The sequence below is a fragment of the Argiope bruennichi genome, chromosome 8, assembly GCF_947563725.1.
Source record: "Argiope bruennichi chromosome 8, qqArgBrue1.1, whole genome shotgun sequence".
Lineage (NCBI taxonomy): Eukaryota > Metazoa > Arthropoda > Arachnida > Araneae > Araneidae > Argiope > Argiope bruennichi.
Window position 1 is genome coordinate 117895838 of NC_079158.1, and position 25551 is coordinate 117921388.

A 25551-nucleotide genomic window follows, 5' to 3' on the forward strand; every position below is an offset into this window, starting at 1 on the left:
TGCCATTCAGAAGAATAAGCGTCTTTATGAACAGTCAATAGTCAGAGGTTTTTTAAACCTTCAATCCTACAAATCCATTTGATTTTTTTAGTACGAACCAAGTGAAAGTTGCGCGTGATAAAATGATTTTATGTAAAGGACAGCTGGTTTTAAACGTCATATGCAGCAGTTGATGGCGAGACATAACAATCTTTGTTCTGTTTGCATACGCAGTGATAACAAACCGTTTTACTGCAGTTTAAAAATAATTTTCAAAAATCACCTCATTTCTTTATTTCTTTCATAATTATTAACATGTTTCCGCAATTGTTAATATTGTAAAGATGTAATTTCAAATAATTTACTACAACGATTAAGAAGTTATATTGATATCTTTTAACAGATGAAAATAAAAAGCATATAATTAGTCCATAACAATTTAGTCTTACTATTAAAAGAGATGTAGTAAATTTAATAGAATAATAATATAACTACGATTGATTCTTACTATTTATTTCTTAATCAGTTTTATAAGACTTCAAATCTACGATTTTGATTATATTTAAACTTAGCCGGAAGATATAGTTTTTTAACAAATGAATGCCCATCAGTTAAAATAAACAAACGATATTTTATATCGGAATTACTTTTTCCATTATAAATATGTCAAATATAGAGCATTGAAAACGATATTTTATATTGATGCATGTAAACGATATATATATATTTGCTTATATAAACGATATTTTATACAAGCAAACGATATTTTATATTGAAATTACATTTTTCCTTATAAATATGCCAAATATTAAACATTGAAATATATATATATTTTTTTTAACTTAAATGACAAATTTAAAAAAAAAATTTATTTGGGATGAAATAATTTTAATAAAAATGTTTTGTTATTAAATACAATTAGTTATTTTATAAATTATTTATTGAAACATCATCCACTGTTAATCGAATATATTCTTAAAAAAAATTTGAAATTTACATCAAGAATTATAATAGTTATTTGAATCTTCCTAAAATGCTTCTTGAGAAATAAATGCATTAACTTGTAAAAATAGCGCGAAAAAAAATTACTGAAAATATATTGAGTTATGGCTTAACAACTGAAGAAAAGAAATGAGCTAAATAATTATAATTATTTTCCATCAAATTATTATCGTTTTAAAGCTGTAATGTTTGAAGGTGGTGATAATTAAATATTCATTCTTTACTTTTTTTGTCTTGAATGCGTTAATATAAAAGAAACTGAACATTTAAATACATAACACGCAGAACTTCTACTAGATGTGCAAAAAAAAAAAAAAAAATGTATTATTTATGGCACTAATTAATATTTGTATGCATTTTGCAAATTTTTAAAAAAATTATTGTTTTCTGTGATCTTTAATTCCTTTCAAATGGGATTTAAGAAATATTTTTTGTTAATTAAATGTGACTAGTCATTATAGCGAAGTACATGTAAAAGTTCCGAAATCTATATATTTATATCTTTTTTTCTTAAATCTTTAATTGAACTTTAATTTATATTAGCATTTAGAAGCATAGCTATTATTAAAAACTATTTCTTATATGCGTATAAAGTTGACAATGTTTTTTGTTAAATTATCAAACTGTCATTTCTGACAATAAATCTTTAAATATTCTCTCATCCCTTTTAAATAAATGCTTTTTTTTTAAAAAAAATTTCAATTGTTGTATATAAAATTGATTTATTTACTAGCTGCCTTTGCCTTCTAATTCGTTAGCGGGGAATGCTGGTTGAATTTAATTTCTATTAATTCTTAATGTTTACGACTCTCACAATCAAGTATTTTTAAGTATCAAATTATGGTAACTATGCTTTTTTAATAGCCCTGCACCTGTTCTATATATTAAGGACATCATTGAAATGGAGTTATCCAGTGATATAAGGCTGATAAAAACATAGCTTTTAGAGTAATCTTTTTTTCTAATTGTGCGTTGCCCTTTGCTGTACTGAAACTTCACATTCTTATTTATTACATAAACTATATGGATAATAATAAAAATATTTCTTCGTTAGTTATCAACATTAGTTGAAAAAAATGCTATTAAGTATGTAATTGAAGAACAGAAACAGTTTGATTTCATTACAATAGCAGTTAATAATATTGAGAATTAGGAAAAAAATATTTTTACAAATAATCATAAAAAATTCAGGAAAAATAACACGATATCTAAATTGATATTATTAAAAGGACAATTTTTTAAATTTTAAAATGATGTAAAAATATTTTTTTGCAGTCATACTTTCGAAAATTGTCACAGAAAAAAAGCCAAAAGCCACCTACTTTTAATTAAAGCAAACAAAATCACTCCGTACTGTACATTCCTATCATTCAAAGCGTATTCATATCAAATATGGTAGCTTTAGTTTTAAAAAAAAATCTGTCTTGTAGAGCTCATTTTTTTAACCCTCTCTTGGTGTTCAATTATTCTTTTCCGTCTTGTAAGCATATAAGAAGTGTTTAAACACGCCACTTAATAACTCCTTAAGACGGCAGTAACGCTAATAAGAAAAATGAAATAATATCCCTTCATCCTGCTTCAAAAGCTGATGGTCTTGAGACGTTCTTCTTAAACTGTATATATCTCAAAATATTCATTTGCAATTTAATAAAATTATTTACTTTTTCATGTTTTTTAAATAGTTTTTAGTTTCTAATCAATCACTTTTTCATGGTCATATTTTGCATGATATATATAATATAAAATTTCAACCATCATTAATAAATATGATAAAAATAAATATTTTTTGCCATTATTTTCTACATTTTTCAAATATTCGTATCGGGCACTCTATAATGATGTATTTCTCATTTTGTAAAAGTTTACAATTAATAATTTCCTTCCTACCAAGAAATTGCTTATTGCCATCCTAAGTTGGTGATAATGATGATAATCCAATAAAATCTTTTATAAAAATCTTTTTTTTTCTCCAAAAAAGTTATGATTGCGAAAATTTAATAAATTGATAATGATTAGTTCTCTTTTTAGGTGATGATGAATTTTACTTTTTCTTTTTTAATTTTTTCTTTACAATGAGGAGTTTTTCCCTTTATTTATCGTCCTGCTGGACAATTTTGTAGAATATGTAATGGTAATTTTTGTTTGCTTTTTTATAATAATTATGAAATCTTTTCTTCTTTAATTTCTAGTATTTTTCTTGTTTCATTGTAGCATGAAGAAAAAAAAATCTCCAATTTTATAATAAAAAATAATTTTTACTAATTTTTCAGAAATTATTGACGAATTCTCTCTCTCTCTCTTTTTTTTTTCTTCGAAAGATTGAAAGCTGATTTATTTACTCTTTTTCGAAATCTAGATGATTTTTATTTTAATATAAATAATTAATCGTTAAAGTGAGCTAATCGATGTAATTTATCAATAATTAATATGGAACTGAGATCTCTGTTTTCTTCTTGCATTAATGGATGTAAAAGACTGATGTATTTCCTTCTTATATTCCATCATTAAATATGTTTTGATTATTGAAATATCTATAATTACTACTGCAATCATTGAAATTGTCTAACAATTTATGCTAGAGTCTTCTTCTGACTTTGGTATTGCTTCACTTAAATATCTATAATAATCTTGAAATTATCCAAAAATTAATGCTGAAACCAATCTTTTTCATAAACAAGGTGGCAGCTTTTCACTGAAATACCAATAAATAATGTTTTGATATGTGAAAATGTCAATGAAGGCTGAAGTCTAATTTCTTCATAGAATGGTGGCCATATTTTATCAAAATATAAATATTGTTTTTTTAAATATCTAATGTTGTTCATCAGTTAATACTGAATTTTTTATTATTCATGGATTGGTAGCCGTCTTTCATTGAAATATTTACAAGTAATATTTTAGTATTAGAATCTGTTTAATGATAAATGCGGAAATCTACTTTATTCATAGATTGGTGGCCAAGTTTCGCTGAAATATCAGTAAACAATGTTTCACTAATTAATATTGCCCAAAAATTAATGATGAAATCTTATTCTTCTATTATAGAATGATTGCCATATTTCATTGAAATTAAAATAAATAATATTAACGACGTTTTTTGAAATTATCTAATAAATAAACCGAAATCTGTCTTCTTTATAGACTGGAGGTTGTGGTTCTATAATAGTAATTTTGATATGATTTTAATACCTAAAAATTTTCAAAAATAAATACTTAAGTATACCTTCTTTATAGACGTGTTATTTTATATACTAAATATAAATAAATAATGTTTGAACATCCGGAGTTGTCCAACAATTAATGCTAAAAATTGTCTTTTTCATATACTAGTGGCCAAATTTATCTAAAATATCTATAAATTATATTTTTATACCTGAAATTCTCTAACAATTAATATTGAAACCAATTTTCTTCATAGGCTGGTGTTCTATTTCACTAAAATAGAAATAATGTTTTAACATCTGAAATTGACCAACAATTAATGCTGGAAATTTTCTTATTCATATATTGGTGGCCTATTTCACTAAAATGTCTACAAATTAATTTTCTTCATAGATTGATGGCCATGTTTCAATGAAATATTGCCAAATTTAAAATTACTTAACAATTCTTCGTAAATTAACAGACACGTTTCGATGAAATATCAATAAATTCAAAATTTTAAGTTGAAACCTTTTATATTGAAATCTCTCTCCTTCACATATTAATAATAACGTTTCACTAACAATAAATATTGTTTTAATATTTGAAATTATCCAACAACCAATGTTGAAATCTATTTTATTTTTAGATTGGTGGCCATGTTTCGATGAAATGCTAATAAATAAAATTTTAATATCTAAAGTATAACAACTAGTAGTTCCCTGCTGAAATTGAATTTCTGTTTAGATTGGCAGCCATGTTTCACAAAAATATCAATAGATAAAATTTTAATATCTGAAATCACCCAACAATTAATGGTGGTCTTCTTTATTTGTCGATTGGTGGCCAAATTTCAATGAAATACCTATAAATATAATTTTAACATCTGAAATTTTAGAACCAGTAATTCCCTACTGAAATTTATTTTCGGTTTATATTGATAGTCATGTTTCACATAAATATCAATAAATAAAATTTTAATGTCTGAAATCGTTTATCGATTAATGGTGGTCTTCTATCTTTGCAGACTGGTGGCCGTGAAGAGATGTTCCCGCTGCCAGAACGGCATTTACGCCTCGGAGCTTGTGATGCGGGTCCCCCCTGGCCTCGTCTTCCACCTGCACTGCTTCACGTGCGCTTGGTGCAACACGGCCCTGACGCAGGGCGACTACTTCGGGCTGCGAGACACCCTCGTCTACTGCAAGCCGCACTACGAGATGCTCGTTCGGGATCACTACGCGCCGTCCCCGCATCATCCTCTTCAGCATCCCGATGCCATGGAGCCCGGAGGGTACGGCCCCTACGCCGTTGAGCCGCCCACCGGCAGGAAGGGCCGCCCCAGGAAGAAGAAGAATGCCGATCCCGACGCCCTGGTCCGGCATGGTGCAGGTGAGATGGAGTTGAATATGTTATAGCGGAGGTTGGCTAATTCGAAGCTGACGGGTGCAGTGGAAACGCGAGTAAATAAATATAGCAAAAAAAAAAAAAAAAAAAAAAATGAAACTCAGATTGGGAATAAAGATTTATTTGTAATATTTAAAAGTTTAAAAAAAAATAATATACGATGAATAGTAATATGATGAATAATAATAACACTGTTTATCAGATTAGTAATATAAAGATGATGAATAGTATTATTAGAAGATTGTCAATAAAGGTTTATTTGTAATATTGAAAAGTTTTTCAAAAAATAATATGCGATGAATAGTATTATTGAATAGTAATATGATGAATAATAATAATATTATTTATCAGATTAGTAATATGCGATAAATAGCATTATTAGAAGATTGGCAATAAAGATTTATTTGTAATATTTAAAAGTTATTTTAAAAAAATAATATATTATGAATAATATTATTGATTTTTGTGCATAAATAAGAATGATAAATAAATAATAATTATAATTACTAAGCAATAAAAGATTTCAAAGTTAATTAATAATTATAAAGTGATAAAATACATTTAGCAAATTTACTTAATTATAATAATAATCAATTATTAATTTTAATAACTGGTTTATATATTGCAATTTGAATTCAACAATTTTATAAAAATGTTTTAGAATAACAATTCTAATGTATTAAGTTTTATTTGTTTCCATTTTTAAAAAAGAAGCGAGATATTTTCAAATATTAATTAAATTGAATGTGTTATATAATAATAAAATGAACTTGAAAAACTTTTGAAAAATTCTTTGCTTACAAACTCTAAGGACGGACAGATAAGAGAAAAAGGTAAATTCATCTCAAGAAAAGAATAGTTCAAAATTTTTTAATTTTGACTTCGAATTAGCCAAATATATCTTATTTATGAATGGTATTTTAATATTATGTCAATAGAAAATACTGCAGCTAAAGAAAATTTGTATTTATCGATGAAATAAAATTTTAAACTTGAAAGATAACCAAAATTTTGTTATATATGAAATATGCTGTAAATGAAATCCGATATTTTAATACTTCCTAAATTCTAGTTCTCCCCCAAAAAATCGATTGTTTTATTTAAATTTAAACCGTCGAATTAACTTTGAAAACATGTGTCGCATTTTAAAACTTTTTTTGAATAATAATTTGTTAGTGTAGTTAAAAAAAATTTGAAAATGAGCATTAAACTAACGGAATTAAAATAAGGAATAAACGTAAATAAATTTTTGGAAAAAATATGATATAAATTAAGCTGTAATAAATAAATAGCATTAATAAATTAATTATTTTGTCTCAGTCATTATCAGATTATATGTTTTTTTGTTCTGTTTTTAATTTAATATTCTTCGAAAAGAATTTCTCTAAATCGTTTGCAGTTTTTATGTTCCTTTTATGACAAAAAATATTTATATGATGTTTAATAACATAAATCTGACTATATATGATATTAGCTTTTGTTCATGTGTTGTAACAAAAATGATTTTTATTTTAAATTTTGAATGATGAGGATATTTTCTAAGTGGCTTAATTTGTGGATTTCTTTTGTTTATTTTTGTAACTTATTTCATCTTTAAGAATCTTATCTTGTTAAACAATAAAACAATTATACAAAAAATGAATTAAATTATTATTATTATTATTATTTATTTTTTTGTTTATAGAAATCTAAGAGGATTCTTTATAAGAAAGGAATAAAGAAAATATAAACACGCTATTTAAGAAATAATTAGCTTATAAAAAGCAATTCCTTAAAAATGATATTGTTTCTTTTGTAAAATATTTTCCATAAATATTTATTAATATAAGAGTTTTATTATTTTATATGGCGTAATTTATTATAAATTATTTTGAAGTCCCTGTCTTGCTTTTGAAACCATTAAGTAACTGTTTTTTTTTAAAAAACCATTTACAGTCTTAGTTTAACTTCATAATTATAAGAAAACGAAACTTCATATTCGCAAACTTTCTTTAGTATTTTTTGATCAAAATCATTTGTTAATTGTTATTTAATTTATCTTATTAGAATTTATTTTTCATACGCTTGCGATCAAATAAGATGAAAATAGAAAGTTTCGATATTTCTATGGACTTTTTAATAAATACTAGAATACCCTCCATTTAGAATGTCTCTTAACAGATTCTTAATTATTTAATTATTAGTATTCAAAAATATGACCGCAGAATATTTACAGCGAATGAAATAAACCAGATTGCACAGCTGTGGGACTATTTGCGCATGCTACTTAGGATTAAGAATTTGAAATCCAAGCAGTTAAAATTCCAGCAATTCATGGGATTGTTATTGCCAGTGAATTCTTTTGCATTGATAAGTCTTGGTCAATTTCCTCATCAATATATGTTTTTCGTCATCCCATTTATTTACCTCATTGCATTTTACTTCGTTTGAGTTTGTTTCCTTCCAAACGAATAATCATTTAATTATTTTCTTTCCTGATATAGAGTAAATCTGCATTTTGAATTTAAAAAGTAATTTGCGTCTTTTGTAATAAATGTTTTAAAGAGTTTGATAATCATAAATTTTATCTTATGACCTTGAAACTTGTTGGCTTCACTATAGTCTGTCATAATAGAAATGGATGGTGTTTCATTATGTTTTGTTACATATATATTTAAAAGCCGTAATATATTTGATTAGATTTTAATTTTAAAAAATAGTAATAAAATTTCATTCTGATAAAATAAAATATTTAAGGTAGATTTTTTTTTATATTCATGACGTTCTTTCTTTGCTTTAAGATAATTAACCATAGGGAGTAGTCACCTCAAAACTTTCTCGCATAGACACTTTAATAAACTTATCGTGTCAGAAAATGCCTTACATGATATATTGGCGTACAATAGTTAGGAAATATTAAATTTTGGCGTGAATTTAGCATTTTTAATAAATCTATCGTGCCATCCTTGGCGATTAATCCCGGTCATGCATTAATTGTATCCAGAAATCGAATATATGTTTTAGACATGTTTTTTTCTTTCCCGATTGATATAAAAATTTGACACAAAACTGCACTCGTAATCACAAATTCCTTACCAAATTTGGTATATTTGTTATTGCGTTTTTGAAAGTACAAACAGAATGATAGTCAACCTCTTGGATTTGGTTCAACACTCTAGATGGTAAATCTATGTACCAAATTTTATCTATTTAGCTTTTTTTCGTTTTGTAATTATCGTGTTAACTTATATTTGAACAGTCGGACTGATGGACTTCCTTTGAACAGATTTTATTCAAAACGTGATAGAAATCCACATATTTGGTGTAATGACAGTATACCCAATTTCAACCGACTAGCTCAAATCTTTTTATCTTTGTAACAGACAGATAGACGGACATTTTCCAAAAATGTATTTCTCGAATTCAGAGAGGTCTAAGACATGGCGATTCGTCAAAATCTCGAGTTCGAAGTTTTTTGTCGATTACAATGCTTTCTATACATATAGTGAAAACGATTATTATATCATTCACTGGAGTAAATATCGCTTGTGTGTTAGCTTGGTTGTCAGGAGCTTAAGAGTCGCTTGGCATAGCTTTCTTAAGAATCTTTTTATTCTACATCTACTTTTCGAAATTACGTATCTTTTGAAATTAGCTTACTGGATCTGTAGATTTCTCTTTTCTAGATCTACTGCTCCAGTATGCGCATGATAATTTATTTTTTAAACCCCATTTAACGAAATTCAGCGTAGTTAAATTCTATATTTAAAACAAAATTATTTTATTTCATGGAATTTTTTCTACATTCTATGTGGGATAAAATTTCCATAACTTTCTAAATAATATTAGTTTGGTTGTCAGGTAAATCAGAATGCACGGACAAAGCTTTCTGGATCTAAAAATCTCTTTTACTACTCATTTACTCTTTGAAATTAGTTATCTGGATCTGTCGATTTCTCTACTCTAGATCCCTTCTTTCAAAATGTGCATGATTAAATTTAATTTTTAAACATCTGTTATCAAAATTCTGCGTAGTTAAAATCTATATTTAAAGTGGAAATTGTTTCATTTCGCGAATTCTTTTTCCTATGGCGTTAATATATCATTCCACAATGATAAAACTGTTTAGAGTTTACAATATTTTGTTAAAGTGTGTTATCATTTAATATAGTTTAACTCTTACTGGAATTTTTAATCTCTCTAATCCAAATCCATTCTTTAACATTATTTATTTTTTGAACTTATTTTCTGCATCTATAAACTCTATACTCTAGAACTGCTCTTTTAAAAACTTTATCGCTTTCATTTCATATCTGAATTTTAATCGGCATTTTATTTATTTTTTAAGGGATCAAGACTGAATAAAAGCTTAAAATTCTTATATAGGAAATTTATCCAAACGTTTATAATCAAGTAAAAGTTTATAATCTTTTCAAAGTGGCCAATAGAACATACGTAAATTTTATAATAAATTATATGCATTCATTAGTTGGTTCTGTTTAGTTGTGACGTCACGTCTTACGTAGATAAAAGTTATAATTTTCTCATTTTATTTATCTTCTGTTTTATGCTGTAAATTACTTTAATTTTTAGCATGTAAAGTATCTAATGGTGTATTTTTATTGTATTTGCAAACAAAGGTAGTTGAAAAATGATTTTATCTGATCAAAATAAAATATGTATGATAATTGTACAAACTGAACTCCCAATGTTTTTGAACACACAAAGGCTTTTCAGAAAAAAATGGAAAAAAGCCTTTAAATAAAATTATTAATTTAGTTAAAAAAAACCCTTCTATTTTGTATAATTATTTAGAACAGCTAAACAAGCATCAAAACTACTAACCCAAATGAAAACTGAAATATTTTCTTGTTGTTGTTTCCATTTCTTTAGAAACAAATTTACAAAATACTTTCAATAAATGCAATTATTTAATTTTTATTTCCAAATTCCTTATGTCAATCGATGTTACAATGTTTCACTTCATTTTCAGTCAAAAAATAACTTCTCTATACCCCGAAGCTTCTCTTTAAAAATAAATCTTTTATATCATCCAACTTTTTAATTAAGGTATTAAAGAAAAATCCCTAATGAAATAAATGAATGCATCCATTTCGATGACATTTAATTTAACGAAACTGTCAAAAGCCTTTATTTCTTCGGATTTTTTTTTTGCATTCATTCTTGTCTTAATTAAATTTTAGTAATTTGGACTCTAAAGGAATTCATTTCTTTCCATTGAAGTTATTTCATCTTTTCGGCCATTTGAAACGGCACTGTTTACATTTTTAATTTTGCTCTTTCTTTCCGTTTTTTTTTCTGCGTTGATTGATGTTTCGGTTGGATTAAAGAGTTTATTTACTTACAGCAAACGATTTTGAAAATAATGATAACATTCGATTGGATTTCCAGTTATTTGCAAGCATAAAAAGGTTTATTCGATAAATTAATAATTTAAACTTCAAAAGTTGTGAAATGGTGAAGGCAATTAATTATATTTGACCCGAGTTAGAGAAATATTCTTTTTATTTTTATGTATCGAAATATACAAACGCAAAATAATAATCGTTAAAAAAATTAACATCGAGATTTTAACGAATTTCTCAACGTTTCAAATCTTTTTGAGTGAGTAAAACATATTTTTGGAATTATTTTTTTTTATCTGTTTACGAATATAACTCAGAACAGCTTTGAGCTAGAAAGATAAAATTTGATAAATCATTTTTGCATCATATTTGCGAATTTCTATCAAATATTTGAACGAAATCGATTCAGAGGAAGTCTTATCTGCCCAAATATAAACTAAATCGGTAACCACAACACAAAAAGAGCTAAATGGTTAAAATCTGGTAAACAGATTTGACATTAAATGCAGAACCAAATCTATCGAGAGACTGATCGTCCGTCGGTCTGTACTTTTAAGCAAGAAAATATGATAACTCAAAAGCACAATGACTTAAATTTACGAAATTTAGTATCATTATTGGGGTTCTTTGTCAAATTTTGATTTCAATTGGTCAGAAAAAAGTAGACCAAAATAAACATACTGTTGTATTGATGTAAACTACATCTCAGCGATTAATCTCCAAAAAATGGTCAGGGACTGCACATTAATACACTCTTTTGCAGACTATTATTTGTCAATGGCATGCGGTTAACATTTATTAGAATATATGAGAGTTTTTCGGGGATAATACTCTAGTTATTTAATTTCTGGTATCGAATTATACACGAAATATTGTAATCGTCAAAAAATTTGGCCTGAAGTTTTCAATGAATTTTAACATTTTAGATTCCATGAGTCGTAGAAAATTTTTCAATTATTTCAATCTTTCTGACAATATCTGAAAAATGCCACCATTTGGATGGTTGAAGTTTAACTTATAGCTTAATCCCTAAACTTGTAGATCTATGTTTAATTTTGTACCAAATCTGCCAAAAAGTTGAAGGTTTATCATTATGTCTATTGATGCGAAAAAATGAGTCTCAATTTCATTTGGTTGAAATTCACCGATTGGTACTCTTTTGTTTTGCCAATGGATGCCACATTGCCAATGTCTAAAAACAAGTTGACTGCTAAAATAAAGGATGTAACTAAGAGGCATTGAATTGGAATGGCGATTCTTGGCATCCTTTGGCGATGTGCAGGTGTACCGACAAATGAATTTCAGCGAAACGATATTTGTGATTTACGACTTTTTATACTTTGACTGATGATATTTGATCATTATGATGCTAATTCCAAACAAACGATATTTGTCATTTACACCCTTTTACTCTTTGACTGATGACATTATGATCACAATATGAATCATACTGATCATGTATTGTCAGTAAAAGAGTGTAAATTGAATCATTGGTTGAAAACCACTTGTCGGTGCACCTTCGCATCGCCAAAGGAAGCCAAAATTCAAAAATCAACAACTTTGATAGATGAAACTCCATTTGTGGGCATACGGAATCTGTTTTAAGAATCGCAAATAGCATCCTATTATATTATTATACGAAAAAAATTAGAGTGATAATTCCGGCTTGTATATATCAATTAGAATTACATTGTCAAATGTAAGCCTCGGTTGATCATATAAATAAAAAAAATTCATTTGTTTTACTTAAAACATTTTAATTTACATACATGTTTTAAATCGTAGACTGATAACGCCTTCGGCTTTATTCGTATATTTCTATTTTATTTTTAAAATTTATTCTTATTTATATAATAGCGATAACGTAAACATATAGAATGCATTTAATATCAACGCAGTGCTCATACGCATCTATGCAGTAATTAAGAAAAGTAACTCTGTAAAATTATTTAAAAAAACATTTCGCGAAATTCATTGAAATTAAAAAAAAACTGCATGGAAATAAATTATTATAAATAAAGAGGCAGGTTTTGAATTTTTTAAAGGGTTATAAAAAATAACTTCCTTACCATAATATGCTTTTAAGTTATTGAATAACGGCATTATCTTTTTGATTAATTTTAACTAATAAAAATTCCAGCTACAGTTTTGAAAAAAAATCTTCTTCCGATGTCCAAGAAATAAATTACCTGCCAAATTTGATAGCTTGAGATTCAATTATCTGAGCTATAGATAATTTTGAAGGAAAATTGTATCACATGTTGCGTAAACATTATCATATTAAAAAAGAATAATCCGTGTATTATCGGTCAAAGATATAAAGATTTGATAACACATTCCATTTTAGTGGTAAATAAGTCTTTAAGATTAAATTAATTTTTTAAAGCTTTATTGTTGTTTATGTATGTTAGTATCGATTCATTAAATTGTTTTATGATGTTCACTTTTCAAGATTGAGTGAGATGGGTACTTAGAATTTACAGAACACTAATGACCAATTTTACAAGCTAATTTTACCATATTGTTCAGTGGATCTCACATAATATCGTTTCATTAGCCCTAATTTAAAAATCTTATACACTGATACTTTATGAAACTTTTCCTGTTTATTACCGATATGCATTTTAAATAAATTTTGCAACTCATTCTGTTGCTCCGAATGAACGATTCCGCTTCCAATAACAAAAGCAGTAAACAATTTACGTCAGCAACTCTATAATTTATAATTTGTCAGCAGTTTGCAAATGCATTTTGAATATATTCATAGTCATAATGCTTTGAGATACGGAACATTTTTCTAGAATCAGATTTTAAAAATCAAAGGTACAAGGTAATTGTAGCGTCTAGATATACCATCGAGCAAACAGCGAAAATAGAAAGGTGATATGTAAAAAAAGTTTGCATTTGCTAGACTGTATTTTTGTAATTTGGCGTTCTTAAATTATTTATTGACAGTGGTTTTAGAATCTTTTTTTTTTTTTTTAATTTCAGGACTGTCTCCTATGGACCCGACTGGAATCAATATTCATCTAAATCCTATGGATGGCTCCAACAACTCTCCCACCACGCCGCCTCTCAATGGTACCTCTGGAACACAGAGAACAAAACGCATGCGCACTTCCTTCAAGCATCACCAACTAAGAACCATGAAATCATACTTTGCTATCAACCAGAACCCCGACGCAAAGGACCTCAAACAGCTTTCATTGAAAACGGGTCTTAACAAAAGGGTGCTACAGGTAAGCAAATGTGGTTTTTTAGTGTTATAAAACAAAAAATGGTTGCATAGCAGTTTAAAAATAAACAAACTCCATAATGTGCACATCTAATATATAAAGAAAAATATATAAAGATCATATAAAGAAAATCCTACATCCTCTATTTAGCATCATTTTGCAAGATCTTTAATGGTTTTGGTGTCTTTAATTTCGTTAGTCCCTCATCACCACTATAAAACATTTGCGTTTGATACTTTAAGTGAACTGTCAGGTCAAACAAAAGTTTTTATGTTAATACTATGCCGTCTGGTGGCACAACGTTGGTGTCATACGAAAGGCTATTGGGAAAAATACTGATGAAACCACATTGGTGACATTGGTTATTTTATGTATTCTATTTTAATATTTGCTATTATTTATTTATTTATTTTATGAAAATAAAAATTATGATCGACAAAAGGTTTTTTATGATTTTCGAAAGCTCGACAGAAAGCCTGCTGGCGCTGAACGAAAGAATTTCGATTAGACGTGCTGACGGCATAGCGTTAATCTAAAGACAAAAACTCCAATTTCACTCAGCAGAAGCATTAAAGAGAATAGTGTTACCAAGCGACGTTCATATAAAGCCTGAAGAATACAAAGTTGCTAATCTTGAACAGAACAATATCGCTGCTAAGGAATGTCCAACATTGTTAACCACTTGTGGTAGCAAGAAATCCACAGATTCATCTGCTAAAACAGTCAGTTGTAACTCGCAGCGAGGCCATGCACAGTATTATTTACCTTAAAGAAATCGGAGGAAGATTTATATCTTCTGAATGAATTTATTTTCAACTTAAGACTGTGATCCTGTAAATTGTGTTCCAGCAAACAATCTCAGTCGACGGGTCATGAACATTATTTTAACTTCTGTGACAATTGCCTGTTGACATGTGTAGCACGTCGTTAGCGATTCTGTGACAGAAGCATGACGTATGTGGCACGTCTTTTCCCGGCAAGAGACTAAATGCGAATAGAATATTATTACACAATTAGTTCAATCAATACCATTTGGTGATCCATAAAGTCATCATTCTTTGAATTGTGGTGAACTGTTCGAACAGTATTTGCTGAGGATATTTAAAAAAAACTGAATAATAATGTTTAAATTTTAAATATCTGTAGCAGTTTTTCAAATCTTTCAAAACGGTCCAATCTAGTAACTTTAAATTTGCGTCAACTCCTCGTGGGAAAAATGGTAATGAACTTCAGTTCTTGTTTTATCGTAGAGTTGTTAACGCCGTACTTCCAGTAGTTGATAAAGATCTGTATGAATAAATATTTTAATAAGTAAGTGAACATGATGAAGTTATCAATTATATTTGATTAAGTATTCATCCCGAATATTGATTGGTATCCGATGTGTTGAATTGACAGTTGCTGACAAGTTGCTGAATTGACAGACAGCTTTTGTTTTTAATATTTAAAGACATGCGAGATATTTTGATTTAATTAAAAATACGTGAAAGTGTTTTTAGCTTTTTGTTATTAGGCAGTCTGATAACATTGTAATTGCGCAGAATATAATTAGATCAAAATGTTACACCAAAAGTAGTGACAGAAACTAAAAAAATAAGAATAAGTTTTTCTAGGATAAAGTAAAAAGAATCATATTAGGATTTGTTGACTCTTGGTCATATGATATTAAATAGGGCATCATTGACCCTGGATTAATAGAAACAGTTATTTAATATTTAAAACAGGAAGATCTTAACTTGCAAGAGAAATGCTACTATCCGTCACGTGATTGCAATTTATTGTTCTTCTTTGGTGAATTATCAAATGTCAAATTCAGTTAGATAAAAGTATTGGAATTTTGTTATGACAGTATGAAGCTGTGAACTGTATAAACAGTATTCATTCAATTATTTATACATTCTTGTAGTTCAGATATATTTTTCTGGCTTTCAATATTCTCGAGGAAATTACCATATATAAGAGACAAATTATTCTGCCAAAAGGAGTATGGTGTGGGTTGCAAAACAGTGAAATGGAGATAAGAGATGAGTTTGTTCCTTACACATATTTCGAGTGCTAATTTTGTAGGGGGTTGACTCAACTGTGACAAATAATAATACATTTATTTCATTTCGTAAGGCCAAATATGACAAGGGAAATGAAAAATTGAGCAATATTCGTTGGGTACCATTTACCCTTGCATTGTTATTGCTCCAAAATGCAAATTGCTACAAATGCGTTGCGTGGGAACTGGCTTTGCTTTTTTTTAAATCAGAAGACTGCCGATTAATACACAAAAATTGGAAAACATTTCAGAAAACGTGTAATATTAAAAATATTGGTGTTTTTTTTGAGGGGAGGGAGCTCTGCTAGGTCGAATAATAACACACTTATTTTATTTTCTATGACCAAATATGACGACGTCAGTGAAAAATGGAACAATTTGCGTTGGGCACCACTTATCCCTGCTGCATTATTGCTCAGGTGCAATGACGATTCATGGCAATTTTAGTTTTGTATTTATTTTTATCAGAAGACTGCATTTTGGTACACAACTGTTAGAAAAATTTCAGAAAATATGTAATATTAAAAAATTGTGTTCTTTTTTTGGGATGGAGTCGGCTCAAGTGGAAATCAGGCCCCTGCAGTCGAAGAGTCGAGCCTTCGCGTTTCGAGGCGAGCGCTAACGAGAACGCGAGCGTGACAGTTATGTCAGAGCGAAGTCGACCTAAAATACGAGCTTCGGTATCGAAACGAAAGAAGAAGCGCACACGGAGGACTCATAATTTTCCCACCAACCGGAGAGCCATTTGGACAATCTCCAAGAGATGTCTTCCGTTTCGCTTTCCCACAGCCCGGCTTCGGGCTCGGATTGGGATTCGCAGGAATGCCTAATTACCGTGAATCCTCTGGAAGACCGCTCAAAGAAATTGGAACAAATTTGAGCGGCATCAAAACATTGACAAAGCCGCTGCGAACAAGTCTCTGCCCCATTTGGATTGAAATGACGTCACATGGAAGAGAACTGGTAGTGTTCTGGTACGAATCCTGAAGAAAATATGTAAAATATATGCCTTGAAATTGTCTTGACTTTTCAGTGAGATGTGTCTCTTTCGTTTAAGTCCTTCTGTCTTTACGTTTTCAAATATAATACACTTGCCTATGAGTCCTCTGAAGTACATGGTAATGGTTGTACTAAAAATATATTATAAATAAGGCATAATCTGTACGGCCAAACTTGAAAAGTTTAACCCTAGGGCTAACGTTTCAGATTTAACAGTTTCGACCTCTTCGGAAAATGCGTATCTAAATTGTGTCGCAAAAAAAATTGGCTGTGATGAGTATCTCGTCACAGATTATGTGTTATATGAAGTTACGTTGCAATGAAATAACTTTTTTTTATTTCAATTAATAACATTTATTTATTTACTTAAGCTAACATACACTTTTTGCATATGAACGAAAAAGAAACATGCAAATTTAATTTATTAGTTTAATTTGCTGTTAGAGAATGGTAATGAGCAAAGCGTGGCACAACGTATAATTATCTTTTATATGTTCCTTTGATTTCGACTTGGCTTCCAAACAATTTAAACGTCCTGAAATATACGAATATTTTGAGTTTTTACTAAAATTGTAATACAAACTGCAAATTGTCTCTACTTATTACTCCTGACGAATAAACTCTTTATAACGCAAAATGTTGTACTTTTCCCATGACGATTATACTCGTCAAGAACAGTTAACTGGTTAGTGCATAATAACCTTCAATTGTGTAATCTTCCTCGAAACGGATGCAATTTTATGATTAGGAATCAATTCCATTGCGTTCATTGTGAGATGCAATTATTTTAGTAAAACATTACAAAAGAAATTCGAATGTTGTTTTTGTTCCAAGATTCATTACTGCACTAGTTGCTTGTATATGTATTGAAATCTAAGATAGCATAATAAGTTATTCGCTCATAATACAATTTAAAATAGAGAAACATAAATCTATAAAATGGTAGTTAGTTCCTAATTATGTAACATTGTCAATATATACATAGCGGCAGATAGATTCCTTTATGTTTATATACGGGATGGCTATTCAATAAAATCGATTTTTGAAGCAGAGTCTCAATCATGTGGCCACTGTACCTTCAGACGAGTTAAGAGCAACAAAATTTCAATGCATATTGCGATGTTTATACCTACGAGTAGTAGCATCGGCTCTTAACTTCTTAGATATTGCAGACTTCTTAGACTTCTTCTTCTTAGATATATATAATATATATAGGAATCAATAGTCGAGGAGCTGTAGGAGTAGGAATTTCGACCCCATTTTCCCGTATTGAGTTGTATGACCCATATAAAAACTCGTCTGATATTTTCTTACTCCTTGCAACATATTTCTCGCTTGTTCAAATCCACTCAAAGTTATTGTTGTTATTTTGTCCATAATCTTGATTCACACAAAACTGCCTAAGCAAAACTTTGTAAACGAATATTATAAACGTATAAATGAGCGGTTGTTAAACAGATTCCTATAGGAAGATTATCTACTGCAGTGATTCTCATTATCAGACTTTGGGAAAATTTCTCCAGTTCTTCGCCGATGGTACCTAAAGCATATATAATATGTTTTATGTTGTCTATGTTATCTTGTGAAGAGGATAACAAGAGTAATTTTGTTTGGATTTTAACTGGCTTGGACAATGTTGTTAAAAATGTAAAAATCTCGAAATTCGTAAATGGCCCATCTAGCTCAAAGAGGGTGGAAATGGTGAGGTATTGAAATTTTCATTTCGCTAAAACTTTCTAATTATTGAAGACAATAAAACAAATCCAATTATCCAAATTAACGCCACATTAATACGAAAAACTTTCGTATTTAAAACTTCTCGATCACTTTAATATCTTAGAAGTTAGGGGCTGAAAAGGGATTTTCGTGCCCTTATTTTGACTGTTTCTAACATCAACAATTTACGTTACCAGGTGGTAATTTTGTTGTTAAGGATGGTAACTTTGATGTGAGGTGGGATGATGATGTTACCTTTGCCTTCCAGCTTACCACGAGGAATTTTTTTATTCTACATGCCTTCGTCGATAAAGTACTGTAAAAAGTTTCAGAATTTGTGTGAACAGAACCATTGTAATATGTAGATTTCCTAGATGAAACTTACCTAAACATTGAGATTTCATGCAATCGCCATGCTATCAGATTATGTTAATATGTCGAAAATAAGATAATGACCCTGTTTAGAAGGAGGATTTCTTTGATACTATTTTGAGGATTAAATATTAACAGACTAAAAGTGACAACAACTGGCAAAGTTCTCTTTGTCATTTACGGCATCTTTTTGAATTTAGCAGCATTCTACTTCCGATATTCAAGTTCATTCCACTTCACTTAAAAACAAACCTTCTCTAGAATGATAAATTTGCAGCAATTCCAAACGAACTGGAGAGAGAGCAAAACAAGAAAGGCTACTAAAAAGCAAACAATGTCTTCCCCTTCTCTTTGAAAAATGAACGAGTTTAAATTAGTCAAAAAAGAAAGGGAGGGAAAATCTTTCTTCATCTTTCAAAACCAATAAAGCGACGGTCCTAACAGTTCTGGAAACTAATCGGCTGGGTCAGAATGTCACACTTACGTAGAAGCATATTTCACTTTTCAGAAGATGAGCCAACGAGGGGCAAGAAAAAAAAAAGAGTGATACTTGGAAATGATCCAAGCGGCTTCTCGCAGTAGTCCCTCTTAGTTAGAGGGAATTTTTGATCGTATATTATATCTTTATCTTTCCGCCTTGCAGAGATAGCAACGTACCCCTCTTGCCACTGTCTCCATCATGCTGAAAAGGTGCCATGAATGTCTCCAACTGTAGAGATAAAACTTCTTAGAAATCAGAATATATGTTAGATTTTCTCGGGAAGTGCGGTTGTGTAATGGATATACCATCCACAAATGTTTAGATACTATCCATCTTATCTCGTTATGGGCCTGAAGAGATATCCGAGAAATCTATGCTGATATAAATTTAGTTGCAGTAGTTCGCTTTCTTTTGAAAAATTATAAAGCAACGCCATATATTTCTTTACGCACTTGTAATAGAATTATGATTTAAAATATATTGATGGAACTTGTAGAACAAACGTAGTTTTTGTGTGAAAGCCAAAGCCCGCTATGCAATTTAGTTCGCCTAATATGAAGCTGTAATATAAACTTAAATAAGCTGAAACTGTTATAAACTTAATATTAAAGTCGATTCTTGGTGAATTCTGCTTTTTGAACAAGATTAACTTAGTGTCATGATGGTATGTTATATAAATTATTTGTATATTATGTATGTTTGGAACTTATTTTGAAACCACATGAAATTTGTGAAAGGAGGAAAAAACACGTAATATTCTTTATTTTCAAATTTTTACAATTAGTGAAAAAGAATTCTAAAAATACCTGCTTTCTAATAATTCATAATTTTATATATACTCCAATCATTTCAAAAATGAAAGCTTTTTGTTTAACAAATGTAAATTGTTTTATTATTTATTTAGAGTTAAACAACATGATGAATAAAAATATATACATACATTTCAGTAGAACAAAATTTAAAATGGTCGAAGTCATAGGGTATGACTTCAACCATTAATGACATCTTGCTAAAGGAGTATAATCAAAATAAATTTAAAGAAATTTAAACCTGTTTCCTGAAACTTCATATTATGCATAATTTATTTGTAAAAATTAACCTTGATAATAATAACACACAGACAAACATGTAAAACGACAAAAAATTACCTTTTAAAATTGTTACAGCATGCACGTGTGGATAAAACATAGTAACAATGATAATTAAAATTATTCTTGCAAAACATAGTTGAAAACATATTAAAATCGGAAAAAAAGTCAACTGTATGTAAAATGTTCATTGTAGATTACACGTAGATAAAATTGAAATTACTGGTAAATTTATTCTTTGAATTTTAAAGCTTATAAAAATTGATTTTCCGTAATAATATGCTGAGTGATTATTACCAAAAAATTAAAATTTTCAGAAATTTTAAATTAAAAATCTAATTAAAATTTTGATTAGCCTTTTTTAAAGATCACTTATCAACCAAGTCAACCCAAGTTAACAAAGGTTTGATCAATCCTTTTTTATTGATCACTCATTGCCCAAGAAATAATTAATTGCGACATTTCTTAGCTATAGATCCAACTGTCTACCTAGTATAGTGCTTTGAAAGATGTTTATGTGTGGCAATTTACAGATAGTATATAAGCTCTCTAACATTACCACGTTAAAACTTTTGATAGGTCTTTATTACCGATGAAATTATGTATTTTTTGAAATTACTTATTGAGCGCTTTGGTCTCAAAGCAGAATCTTGTTTCTGTAATTGAATTCTCAAGGAACAAAAAAGATGTGTGTACTATTGTACATTTAACCAATTAAGAATGGTTAAATCTTTATCCTACTCTCTGAACTCCAAAGCTACATTAACTACCCCTTGATTTTAGGGTACATTTGAAGAATGAGGTAAACGCTGAAACCTCCTTTTTTCGTGCGCGAGAGTTTTCTCCCAATATATCATGATGTAGTCTCATAATGGGGAGTTATTCCAACAATTCATTATTTAATACTTATTTTTGTGACTCATATCTTTTTATTTTCATGTTATATGTTTTGTATATTCTGTTCCTCAGGAAATAACAAATAATTGTATTTTCCAGGTCTGGTTCCAGAATGCGCGGGCAAAATGGCGGAGAAACAACAACAAACAAGAACCCGGTCAACCGGGCATGATCAGTAACGAGCAATCACCGAACTCCCAGATGCAGCAGATTGGACTTATGAGCAGTGGTCTGTGCAGTCCGGGTGCAACTAGTTCCTATTCGGAACCGAGCCCTGTACACTCGATTGGTGGTGTCCAGTCGGATGGATCCATATCCACGCAAGTCGGGCCAGGACAATCTATGGACTTTGACAGCAGCAATCCGCTGACGCCGCTGGTCAACCATCATGGACACAATCCTAATTCAGTCCATAATGGAGAGTCAGTGCTACATTTAACGACGTCCTTCCAGGATATGTTTTAAGTTGGTGACAATCAGCGTAGGACATTATTCATGCTCAACAGCAGATTTCATCTCATGGCCTGAACTATGCACAATTATTATTTGCAAAAAAGATTGATAGATGTAGTTGAAGCAATGACTTTGTGACAAATGATATCAAGATAGCCTCGGTAAATGAAAAAAAAATTACAGTGATAATTGAAAGCATTGTTTGGTTTGCTTGGAGATGCAGAGACGTGCCCTCATGTTTTTAAATTTCAGGTGAAATCTTGGAACTGTGAACAGATTTCGTCTAAGTACCTCGCAAATAATATAAGGAATTTTAAAAACATTCTTTCAAGTGAGAAATATCATCTTTGCGAATAGATCACGGATACAATTCTTACATTTATTTTATTTAAACTTTTTCCAGTTGCGTTGAGAAAAATTATACTATGAGACAACTGTGTGCCATATAAGCGAAAGCAGATAAAATGTGTACACATATATTTCTGGTTCTCTGATTTTTTTTTTTTTTTTGAAAATATTAGCTGATAAAAAAAATGAAAAAAAAGTTATATAAATAAAAAAAATTCCAAAAATAATCAAAAGAAGAATAAAATATGAAACTAAATCAAAAGAAATGAACTGATGATATTCCAATACAAACAATTTCAGAAACGATATTTTATCAGCAGACGATTTTTTTCAAAATTCAGATTTTTATTGATAATTATTATTCATAAATTTATTTTGTGTCGAATTGACTGAACTATTCTATGGATTTTAAAACATCCGGGTTTTTTTTTTATTTATTATTATTTAAAAGATAATATTGTAATAGCACAAAGATATATATGCAATTACTAATTTCATATATAATATTACATAAGTAACTGTAATTATGTCCAGTCGATTCGTGTACGTCCGGAAGAAAAGAGCATGGGTTTGAATTTAGTAGCGTTTAAGGATGACGTTATTTTTTATACTGCAGAGCAAAATAAAAAATAAAGAAAGAAATTCAACTAATTGCGATTTTTCAAATATAATTAAAAAAAAATTTTTTTTAGACCAAATATGCTACAATGCGCATTACTATATCGCAGTGCGAATGTTTTTTTTTCCTTCTAATTTTCTTTCTTATTTATCAAGGATGGGAACTATTTCCCTTCAAGAAGTCCATAATTCATTGATTCTCTTATTTGGATAACATTTTGAATTATTTGAAAGCTAGTTTTGAGGTTTTAAATTCTTTAGAAATAGCATAAACACACAAAACAGATCTATTATACATGATATTTATTTTAAAACATTTATATAATTTATCAAAAAATTGTTTTGTTATTGTTCCTTTATTTTTGCCAATATTAAAATCGATTTGTTTTTGAAAGTATATTTGGAGAGAGTAAAACTGATTAATACAACTTACAGTATTGCAATATAATTCAAATTGTGAATGAAAACCAATAAAAACAATGCCAATTATGAAATGGTAACTATGAAAGATTTTACGTAAAATCATAAGGCATAGACTATTCTCATGCATATGATATCATCTGTTTTATGTTGCTTTTGTTTTGAAATATTTATTTCGAACAAAAAATTTTATTTCTACTACTACTGATGAAAGACTGTGTTTACGTAGTGACAGAATGAAGTGTTTACAAGAACTAATTCCATTTTTTAAAAATTATTTTGTTGGCATTGATTTTACCATCGCATTCTGTTTGTATTTGTTTAGTCGAAGCATTGTTTTTGTTGCACTGCACATCATGGATTCGGCTATTTCGCTGTGAGTCGATTTTGCATCACATGTGAATATGCATTTGTGAGGGTTGAGAAATTGTGACTTTTTTCATAACTAATTACTCTGTCCATAATCAGGCCTTTCATCATATTGTACAGTTCAACGACCTGAATCACGAAGACGAATAAAAATTGAATTGTATTTTCTTGTAATTGTGTGATTTTATTTTTTGTCTTTTTTTAAAATTACAATACTTTTTATTTAATTGGACAATACTTTATAAACATACCATCTAAAAGGAAGGTGTGTAGAGAATTGCTTTTTTTTAACCATGCATTAGCGGATTACATCTAGGAAGGGTAGGAAACTGCCTATGTAAGCTAGGCTGAGAAGAGACTAAACGAAAGTCGTTAAAAAACTTTATTTTCTTAAATTGCTAAATAAATCAATTTGTAAAAAATACATATTCTGTGAATGACAAAATATATTAACACTTAAACAAGAATAACTGGTAAGATTCATTGAATTTCTGGTAATTAGGTGATTTTATTTTCTGCCTTTTATTTATTTATTTGTTTGTTTTTTGAATTACAGTACTTTTTATTTAATTGGATAAGTCTGTAAACATACCATCTTAAAGGAAAGCGCGTAGAAGAGTATTTTTTTAATTATGCAGGGGCGGATTTACATCTAGGCAGGCTAGGCATCTGCCTGGGATAGTTAGAGGAAGTAAGATGGAGTTAAAGAACTTATAAATGTCACTTTTTTATAAATTTAAAAAAGGCGTTACAAATTCCGCACATGATAAAATATTGGGATGATATTAATATTTAATTATGCATCGTTAATTATTAAGTACGTCCGCTTAGTGCTTCAATAATTACTATATAATAAATATTTAACTAAGCACTTCGAACTTCACTATGTACTTAGTGATTAATTACGTCATTTTCACAATTAAATACTTTTTTAATTAGTCATTTGAATATTTATAAACATATAACCTCTGCTTCAGTGACATTGTGCCAGAAAATGGATACATTGAAGCTTGGAATCATAATAAATAAAAAAAATTATTTTCACATGGTTAATAGAGAAAAGGAAAAAATAAAAAAAACATTACTCTAAAATAAATCATCAAAATGTCAAAAAAAATTTATGCAATTTTAAAAATAGATTATTTTATTAAAAGAGAATCATAATCTGCCACTGCAACTTTGAGTCAAGTTCTGTTGACATTCCCAGAAATTAAATTTAACCAAATTAAAGATAAGCATAAAGATGTAACATTATATCAAAATTGATCTTTCCTACATCAGATCAGAAGGTTAAATGTTCAAATACAATATGTAAGACAATTAATTAAATAATATGAAAAATTACAGTGCTCTATAAATCAAATTTTGAAACAACAAGAAAAATGTTAGTAATAACAAGAAAAAAATAAGCAAGAAAGATGTTTTTAAAGAAACTTTTCAGAGTGCAATATTCATAAAGTGCGAACATATTTCGCAACTCCATATATTCAGACTTCATTTAATCACGAATACATATGTCTTCGTTCCATTTATTTCTTTAACAATTGCCTTTTTTATTACCATTCCGGGAATATCAAATATTCAAACATAAATAAAGGCAACGATACAGTTCAGCAACGGATTATAAAACCCTCCGCGC

General features: G+C 29.0%; 1 protein-coding gene across 1 annotated transcript in view; it reads left to right on the plus strand.

Moving 5' to 3' along the window:
* LOC129981646 (LIM/homeobox protein Lhx9-like) overlaps positions 1-24075 on the plus strand; it is an 88697-nt gene extending 64622 nt beyond the window's left edge. Inside the window, exons 2-4 of the mRNA XM_056092574.1 lie at positions 5150-5511; positions 13863-14110; positions 21804-24075. Of these exons, the coding sequence (XP_055948549.1) occupies positions 5150-5511; positions 13863-14110; positions 21804-22169 (976 nt within the window). The 3' untranslated portion in view covers positions 22170-24075. The remainder of the gene's footprint in view (positions 1-5149; positions 5512-13862; positions 14111-21803) is intronic.
* The last annotated feature ends 1476 nt before the right edge of the window (positions 24076-25551 follow it).